The following is a 10,000-nucleotide window of genomic DNA, read 5'->3' on the forward strand; positions in this document are numbered from 1 at the left end:
GTCTTTCTCTTCTCCACCCTGACCAGCTTCTCAATCAGCACACCATATGCCCATTGCATTCCCATGTACTCCTATGTACTTTTATTGTCTCTTGTATTGTTGCAATTCTTTTTTTTTTTTCAATCTCTATGTTTATCTGACTGCTGCAATTTTTTTTGCCTGTCTCTTACTTTCCTAAATTTTCTCATTCCACCTCTATGATTTTTGTCCGTCCTCTGTCCAGAAGTAACACTAAGTACTTTCCTAGTCCTCCTCTCCATCTCTGCAGTAAATGTACAGTCATACAGCATCTCTTCACCACCATGCACTACTAATCTTGCTTCCTCACTAAATTTCAAGCTGCAGTCTTCCTCCTATAACTTCCACCATCTGATTCTTGGTTCAGTCTTCACTCTCATCCTCCCTGTCACCTCTCAAATCATCCTGCCGACTACCATCTGAGGCTGTTTAACTATGCTCTTTCCTGGCACCACCTTACTCCAATCTCTTTCAGGTGGCATCCTTCACTCTTATGTCACCCTGTACTTAAAATACATATTCAGAGCAGGCAATTCCACCCTCCACTACAACTGAAACTGAATTACATATTTAATTGAAATTATTAGTTGGTATTATAAAAATCTCTTGAAAACTGCATAATATATAAGAGATTTCAGAAAGATAAAGTTAAACTTTCATTGATGTAGATAATGACTGTGATCAAAACAAACCCTGATTAATAATTATTTACAGGCAGAGATTGAGGAGATAGGAGAGGCAGAGCACCGATCCCGCATTGAGAAGTTCTTAAAGACAGAAGGAGCTGTAGCATCTGCTTCCCAGGCTGCCCAGGGTAGGTTATAGAATTCTGTGGGAAATCCTGCTTGTATTGTAAATTTGTATGATTTATTGTCCTTAGCAGATGAAGGTTTAAGTTTTTATTTTTGTTTTATTTTTTCTGTAGTTTGCTATTGTTATTGTGTTATAATTTTTATAAGTAATATTGATAATGTTATCATTACCAATATGATGATGAATGATGAGTGATGAATAAAGAAGGATGAATGAGGAATGAAGAATGATGAATGATGCATGATGAATGATGAATGATGATGTGTAGGTGTGTGGATGTGAAATAACAGGTCCAAGGAAATTAATAGCACACCATTTCTCAGGTTCCAGCACAAGTGGCAGTAAGAGTGCTGCTTCAGTGTCTAACATGGCTTCAGGAAAAGACAAGAAATTGCCAAGCTTTTGGATCCCTTCTCTCACACCTTCAAGCAAGGAAACAAAACTGCAAAAGCCTGTAAGTCTGTTACAGTGTTTAAATTTCACTCTTGATGATGTTTATATTGGTACAAAATACTGCAGTAATAAAGCAAAAGTAAGCAAATATATTGCATTATCAAAATTCCTTTATTCTTGAAAAAAAAAAAAAAAAAAAATCATGTGTATACCTAGAACAGAGAATATACTTCAAATATAGGATATGGGCTCACTATTCAATGTCTTTCTTTTGTAGAAAAAACGTTGAATACAGTATTTCCATTAGTGAGCATGGAATATTGTACTCTGTACATGCACATCTTATCTTTGACTTTGGTACAGTTGTGTAATGACGTACGTCTTCTTGTTTAGTCTGTGTATTTGCATTTGTGATAAGTAGAGAATAATGTCAGTCTGTATTGAATTAAGAGAGGTTTAGCTTTGGTTAAATTTGCTAATATGATATATCTTTTTATTACACATATGTAAACACAAAGATGATGACTTTTATACAGATTGTGTTATATTTCTTGTGTTTTACCCCTGATACAGTACAAACATAAGCAGGCACTTGCTGACAAAAAGCAGGCACCATGAGGCACTAGCATGTCTCATGCTAAAACTTACACCAAGTAACCATATACGATTGCAGACACTCGTGGCAAGATGGAGAGACCTCTCTACCTCCCCAAGCAATGGCCATGTTTCACCAAAAAGTTTCCTACATCTTCATTTGCCCCTCCCCTTTCAGTATCTAATTAAATGTTTGCCCTTGCCCATAAACACATACCTATGAGCATAAGTTCGTAAAAACATTAATAAAAATTCTAAGCATTTGGTGAAAGTAAATGTCTAAGTTTGTATACAGATACAGTTGCACGCCTATGAAGCTGGAACAGTGTTGTTGGTACCCTTGACATGAGCAGTGCATTTGTAGACGGTGGTATGATGAATAGATAGGGTTGTCAGATAGTAACTTTATGGTCAGATATTTGTGTGGCATATGCATCTATGCTAAAAGTTTGGTATAAGTAAATTTGTTTTCCTTATCATGCAGTTATTGCAAAGATGGGTTGCCTTCAATCTGCAATGTTAAATTCATAGTATTGCAAGATATATTCTTACAGAGTAGTGCCCTGTCCATTCATTCATCCTATTACTGCTTTCAAACTTGGCAATCCCTCACTCTTGTCAGGTATACTAACTGCTCAACCACTGTCACATGACAGTGTTGTAGAAAACTGAGAATGCATATACTATATATGCAAGCAAAATTAAACAATAATAGATGGAAATATGAATAAAACTTACAAATATATACACATGGTCACACAATTTTCTATACAAAATATACAAAATTAGAGTTTAGCTTACAGTGTGAGCTGATAACATTTATATATAAAAGAATAATATATATCAAGATAAGGATTAGTTGGGAATGACATGATTGACAGGTCTGATTTGAGGTCGTGTAAATTCTTTAGCTCAAAATTTGTTGGAACTGGAAGATTGTTCAAGTGATTTGTCAAATGTTTTAAAATTCCCACAAAAGCAGGCAACATAGGGACAGGAAATGTACCCTCACATGTTTACCATAGTAAAACATGCTATAGACTGATTTAACTCAGGGAGAAAAGAAGACAATCTAAAAATATTGCATCATAGGTGAAAAAAAAAAAAAAATCAAGTGTCATCTGCCATCATAGTGTTAAGAATTATATATTTTTTGAAATATTGGTAATTCATTAAATAAACCACCTTTCAGGACAAGACAGTCTTTTGTCCCATAAGTGGAAAGCCCCTGAAAGTAAAGGACCTTATTGATGTCAAGTTCACACTGGCCGATCCTGAAGACAAGGGTGTCCTTGATGGCCGAAGGGACAGATACAAGTGCCCAGTCACTGGCGATATCCTGAGAAACAATATAACATGTGCTGTTCTTCGACCCACGTAAGAATTTTTTTATCCATTTTTTTTTCTGTTAACCCATTCACACCGGGGCTTTGAATGGTCACAATGCCGGGGTTTTTGAACGCATAGGCCTAACGCCTCGGGATTCTCGGGTGCACTAGCTGCAAGCCTGGGCTGTCCGCTTGCTCACCCCAAGCGCCGGCCTTAGCCAAATATCTCGTCACCGGCGTCTGATGCAAAAACCATGAAACGTGTCAGTATGTCATCTGGTGTGAATGGGTTAAGAAGGTTCACAAGAAGTGTCTGGTTCTTACTGATGCTTGGTCCTTGTTATGATATTTAGAGGAGTTATATACAGTATAGTCAAAACAGAGTTCCTGAACATTTATGGCCTTGCCCATCTGATAATGTCACTTCATGCTTCCACCAATCATGCACTTTCCCACTGAGCACTGATATTAAAAACATTGCACTACAAATTTCAATCAATATAATTTATAGTTACTTTCACCATTCATTTATTTATATCTGACAAATGTTACTGGTATTTAAAGGTAGCTGAAATATTTTGGAAGTACATATCTATAATTAGAATATGTATAAACTTACTATAACAAATGTTCGACCCCATCCTCCTACTTTCTCTCTCTCTCTCTCTCTCTCTCTCTCTCTCTCTCTCTCTCTCTCTCTCTCTCTCTCTCTCTCTCTCTCTCTCTCTCTCTCTCTCTCTCTCTCTCTCTCTCTCTCTCTCTCTCTCTCTCTCTCTCTCTCTCTCTCTCTCTCTCTCTCTCTCTCTCTCTCTCTCTCTCTCTCTCTCTCTCTCTCTCTCTCTCTCTCTCTCTCTCTCTCTCTCTCTCTCTCTCTCTTTCCATATATGTTTGTGTAGGGGAGTTAAACCAAAAGAGAGTCTTCCTGTGGGCAGGGCTATAAATGCCCGGGAACTCTGTTTTGATTGCAGTCTTTTAGTTTTCCTTTGATAGTAGCAATATGTATCACTTTGTATAATTGATTATTGTCTTTAAATATCAGCTAAATATTTAATAAAGCATTCAATTTCGTTACATATTTAACACTGTTATCCTGATGTTTAAATGTTATTTTTTTAAAACCACCAAAAGCATTATCAAACATATGGACTTTTTACAGAGGTCATGTCGTTACAATGGACTGTGTGGAGAAATTGGTCAAGAAGGACATGCTGCATCCAATCACAGGAGAGAAACTCAAAGATAAGGACATCATTGTATTGCAGAAGGTTAGTAGTCAGATTTATATATTAATAGAATTTGTTAATGATTTGCATAGTTAGGTTTTTTCCTGTTTTATTTCTCCGCATTGTATTTTATTTACAAGAAATACTCCAATTTCATACTTTTATTACAGGGAGGAACAGGCTTCTCAGCTGCTAATGAACAACTGTCAAGTGTAAAAGCCAGGCCAGTATTACAAGCTTAATCAGGAAAGGAAAGTGTCTTTAATGCTGGATTTTTTTTTTTCAATTCTTTTGTGTGAACTTGGTGGCAGTAAATTCGGTAGATATATTATACTGTATTTCAACATTTTGCTGAATATTTTTTTTCTTTTGCAATATCCATATATTTTTTCTCCTTTTTGTTAGTTTCAGTATTTTTAATTACATCACAGGAATGCAGAGATTTTAGACATGTATGTTTGCTTATCATTTTCATATATTCTTGTATACTGAAAAAGCATAGAAGTTGAGTTACTGTCTTCATACATACAAAAAAGCAATATCCATATATCTGGAAATTATTTTTTACTAATAGTTGTTATTGAATGAAATTTGTATAATATGAAATCTTGTTTACATAATAACAAGGGCCCATTCCTGTGTATGGCTGTAAAATGGTACAAAATAAAGTCACTCAGTGAATATTCATCAAAGCCTACCTTAAACTCCAATATGAATTTGGAGATGACAAAATTCTATTATATACAGTTAACCCTATGACGACGGTGCGTCACACTCGTGTGACACAGCCAAACTCCCGATGCCGGGGCGTCGTGCCAGTGTGACGATTTCAATGCAATATTGCAATCGCCTGGCATAGGGGTCTTCGCGTAGCGAGTGCCCCGTCGGGAAAGGGTTAAGTGATATGAATCCTGACTGCACTTGTAATGATAGTTGTGAAAATGCAGAAGTGTAACAATATATCTTTCAGCAAGATTGATAACTGATAGAAGATTATACTTTAGTTTATTTTAGAAGTTTTTATACATCATCTACCAGTTGGAGGATAGTTTGGCCTGTACATCAAACAAGAACAATAATAATGTAGATTTTAGACTAATGATGAATAAACATAAAATGACTATTCATACAGAAACAGAATTGCATACTCATAAGTAAATATCAAATGAAGAGCTAGTTAATGTCTTTATTGATAATTGTTCATTATAAAAAAAGAAAGAAAGCTGATCCTACAGTCTAATGTGGTATGCAAATATTGTTACTGTTTGAGGTGTAATGACTCTTCCTGTCAAGTGGGAAATCTTAACATTTACAAATTAGTAAATATGTTTTAGGCCAAAAAAGATATGGTTTAAAGTACATGTGATAATAAAAGCAATTCCTTAACTCTTTATTTGTAATCATTAGCCTTTACCTTTTTTCTTTTAAACAGTCAAACATTACTAACATGCATTCTTATATGAAAATAATAAATCAAATTTCTTTAATATTGATAAATTGTAAAATTGATAGATGATTCTTTTTATTACAAAAGATATTAAAGCACCCAAAAATTATTGCTTTAATATCTGCAAAGTGGCAGGCAAGAATGCAATGTGTGAGGACTTCTGGCTAATTTTTGGGATAAGCCAACATGGTATTCCCGGAGCTGAAAACAGGCAAGATGCCAGAGCTCATGCTACAGAAAATGGACAGGATTCTTGTGCTCATGTTTCTGAAAACATCAAAGAATAGTAAACAATGCAAAAAAAGACAAACTTTCATATTTACACCTTCTTCAGTCTGTCAAGAATAAGCAAAAGAAGAAAACCGGTACCAGTGATCACAGTTTAAAAAAAGTTTAACTTTTAGGGCACACTTATTATATCACCACCAAAGTCCAGTTGATAATTCTGTCATTGCTTCCAATAGGCTGATTTTTGTAGATATTTCAATCTATGGCAGCAGGACACAACCAACAATTATTTGAGGAAGACTTCAGCGCATTGCAAGTGTATTAATAGAAAACCATGTAAATATTAAAGGTTAAAAATGAACGATCAAAATTACATTTTCGCAGACATATATTCAGAGCAAAAGAATAAATTTCGGCAAATGTGCAGTTTTAGACCGCGTCAATACGAACGAGCTTTGCTCACTAAACTTTGTTCTATGTGACGTCAGAAGTGGAGAAACGCATCACTATTACAGACAAAGCTTCGTAATAGCAAACTTTAGTCGCGGTTTCTCCATTGCAAATCGAACAAATTCTGTCTGGACGCGACCCTAGGAATACCAATTATCGGATCTGGAGCCAGTACCTTATTTTAGCTATTACCTTTATCTCACATGCAATCTCTCAGCGAAGGTGTGAAAAAATACCAGAATAACAATCCAACGTACTGTCACTGGCAATCGTCAACAATGAATATACCATATTTGATGTTTGTTACTCCCACACCAATAACATAAAGTATTTCAGTGTATTTTCTTTTCGTTTACCACTTGCCTACCTCCACATTTCTAGCCTGCTCTTATTATACCAGCATTTTAGTATACCATCGAAACAAAATAAGAAATATATGTAGATTTCGCAATGAAATTTGGCTTGCGACAATTCGATTGACTAAAGACTAAATACTGGACATGGGTCTTCATATGTTTGAACAGCTTTTTGCGTTATAACGACGTATATATAATGTATACAGATATGAATAATAATTTCCACGATTAATAGACACTTATCTAAAGACTAGCCCCGTCAAAAACAACAAAAAACACAGGGCCGCATTAAAGCCAGCGGATGTCATAAGCCAGTGTTTCTCAACTTTTTCCAGATCCCTTTCACGATTGTTATTACTCCGTGGAAGCCTACCTCAATGCATATATACATGGAATCGGTACACAACAGTGAGATACTTCGCTTTTCAGCTTTTATAATCCTTATTTACGTGGTAGGAGGAAGTTTTTCATATACTAACTTTTACCTTAGAATGCCACTTTTACATATTTTGGGGTGTAAAAATCTAACAGCGCAATGAGAGGAACTGTTGAATGAAAAAAACAAACAAAAACGAATCTAAGGTTTATAGAGAAAATATAATATCTCGTGGCCCTATAATTTTTATGTGAATATAGAGAATTCATTATAAGCAATTTTCGTTGAAAGTGAAAGTTGAAAGTCACTGAACCCTCGAGACCTTCATGGAATCCCGGGGTTCCGCGGAACACAGGTTGAGAACCACTGTCCTAAACACAGCCCGACAATCAGGGACATATCTACGGAGAATAGTACCTATGGAGAGCACTAAAATTGCTCCCATCACTGTATTTTCACCTAATGATATATATAAATGGTATCCAGCCATCAATATTTGCTCTCTCTCTCTCTCCATATAATTAGGCCTATAGGGGCAATAGAATGGATGGTATTTTGGGCATAAAGACGGATGGTCGGTTATTATGATATGCAAAATAAATGATAAATATTGCCGTCATTAGAAAATGCCAACAGGACTTCTTTTATGAATCTGGAATCCCCTAACATGTAAGGGCAGCAGATATGCAGATTTTATTGTTTCGTGGTTAATTAATTGCTAATTTTTACATATACAAAGTGTTGAAGTCATCAGACTTAAGGGAATTGGGCTTCAAATGAAATAGTTGCTTCTTGCAAAAGAGAATTTCAGGTTACAAATAGAAATGAATTGAAGATTTAAAGCGTGCATTGGGTTTTTATCTATAAAGGTTGAAAATGTAGTTATCTGACCGTGACAGGACTCGAACCTGCAATCTTCGGATCCGAAGTCCGACGCCTTATCCGTTAGGCCACACGGTCTACTATATAATAGAGTGTCCGATATGATATATCAAATCCTTACCGTATACTCAAGCAATTGCAACAACCGCAGTCTTCAGGACATCGCTGCCATGCGTGTCCAACCATCGAAATATATATATAAAAACGTAATAATTTGTGCACGGTGACCTGAGGTTCACAGATTAGAGGTCTCTTACATTATCATTATTATTGACAATAATAATGATAATGACAAAGATTCATAATTATTATTACAATAATTACAATTACAAAATTACACGGTTGCTAATGATAATAAGGGTTTATTTATGATAATGCCAATGATTATAGTGATAATGGTCATGTTAACCGCGATAATCATTGTTACTATTTCTAGAATTATCATTAAGGTGGTAATAATCGTAACATCAACAATTCGAATTGCAGATTTAAATACAACCAAACGATAAAACTTAATGATTATAAAAGGATTATCATATTATTATTACACTAATAATTTGTGATGAGGATGATAACGATGACGATGACAATAATGATGACGATGGCGATGACGATGACGATGCAATGACGATGGCGATGACGGTAATAATAATAATAACAATATTAATAATAATAATAATAATAATAATAGTAGTAATAATAATAATAATGATAATGACAATGATAATGAGGATGATGATAGATAGACGATTACATATTTCTTTGGAGAGCTAGAGAGCGGGCTGTGGACATTTCCTCCCGCCGGATTAAGGTTCTCATATGAAATAGCTATCCCTTAGACAGATCTGAAACAACGAAGGCATTACCTGTTTTCTATAAGCTTACTTATTTTATGTATTGTATTATGGCGCAACTAGAGAGAGAAAAAAAGACCAGCTCCATCTGCCTGCGCCAAAATACAGACGTTCGGACTCCAATTTCGACTCCTGCTTCACGAAATGAAACAATAACCATGTTACGTGTATATTAATTTTACTATTTACGTTACTTAGGCATCACTTCAAGGTTTGTTAACTACTTGGATTTTTTTTTTGTATTTTGGTATCATATATGTAGTAGATTAAAACAGTGTAATAAATTCGTTTCTTTATATTTATGTATGTTTATATTTATTTATCTAATTCTTCCATCCCTGTCTTCCCGCCCCTGCAGTTCTGCCACTGTGAATTATTTTGCAAGATGTCTACTGACTCTTATACAATAATAGGTCGTAAAATTTTAGGTAAACGAAGACATCGTTCATAAGATCAATAAACAGACTGTAAGGATCGTATAGTTTCTCAAAATGTCTTGAATTTCATATTATGCGTCGCTCTTAAATCCATTCTTTTAAAGCTGAGCAGAAGTGCATGACAAAATATAAATCCATTTCGGGAATAAAAATACAAAGAATTCTCATATAGCAAACCGTTTGCCGCAGAAACAAACCTGCGGGGGGCTAGCATATTGTATGACTGAGCTCAATGAGGTCATGTGTTCCAAAACCTACAGTGAATAGTTTTTTTTTTTTTTATTATTCTATATATGCATTTACACACACACACACACACACATGTAAATACAAATGTCTAAACTTGTCAGTCTGATTAGTATAATTATTTCTCGACCGTGGTTTCTCCTGGGTAGCTAGCTGCCATCTTAGTTCTTCTTCCGCTTTTCTTCTTTCGAGAATCTAGATTATCAACTTCTCTTTACTAGTCTAGTCTAGTCTTCTCTTGGGTGTCCAGTTACCAGCTTGGAATGGTTGTCAGTCCAAGGTGATTTCTATTACTTTTCATGAATTCTGTCTCCTCCCTTATGGATACTAGATCCCTTATGGTTTCACCCTGATC

General features: G+C 35.3%; 1 protein-coding gene and 1 non-coding gene across 2 annotated transcripts in view; one reads left to right on the top strand and one right to left on the bottom strand.

Annotated features, from left to right (window-relative positions):
• LOC122254526 (nitric oxide synthase-interacting protein homolog) overlaps positions 1 to 5,758 on the top strand; it is a 7,933-nt gene extending 2,175 nt beyond the window's left edge. The window contains exons 4-8 of the mRNA XM_043018229.2: positions 733 to 832; positions 1,155 to 1,285; positions 3,011 to 3,195; positions 4,303 to 4,411; positions 4,540 to 5,758. Coding sequence (XP_042874163.1) covers positions 733 to 832; positions 1,155 to 1,285; positions 3,011 to 3,195; positions 4,303 to 4,411; positions 4,540 to 4,611 — 597 coding nt within the window. The 3' untranslated portion in view covers positions 4,612 to 5,758. The remainder of the gene's footprint in view (positions 1 to 732; positions 833 to 1,154; positions 1,286 to 3,010; positions 3,196 to 4,302; positions 4,412 to 4,539) is intronic.
• A 2,355-nt stretch (positions 5,759 to 8,113) lies between these two features.
• TRNAR-UCG (transfer RNA arginine (anticodon UCG)) lies at positions 8,114 to 8,186 on the bottom strand. The gene has a single exon. It is a non-coding gene; the product is annotated as a tRNA-Arg (tRNA).
• Between the last annotated feature and the right edge of the window lie 1,814 nt (positions 8,187 to 10,000).

The sequence above is a fragment of the Penaeus japonicus genome, unplaced genomic scaffold (genome assembly GCF_977035675.1).
Source record: "Penaeus japonicus unplaced genomic scaffold, GWHDUDI00000001_assembly GWHDUDI00000033, whole genome shotgun sequence".
Taxonomy (NCBI): domain Eukaryota; kingdom Metazoa; phylum Arthropoda; class Malacostraca; order Decapoda; family Penaeidae; genus Penaeus; species Penaeus japonicus.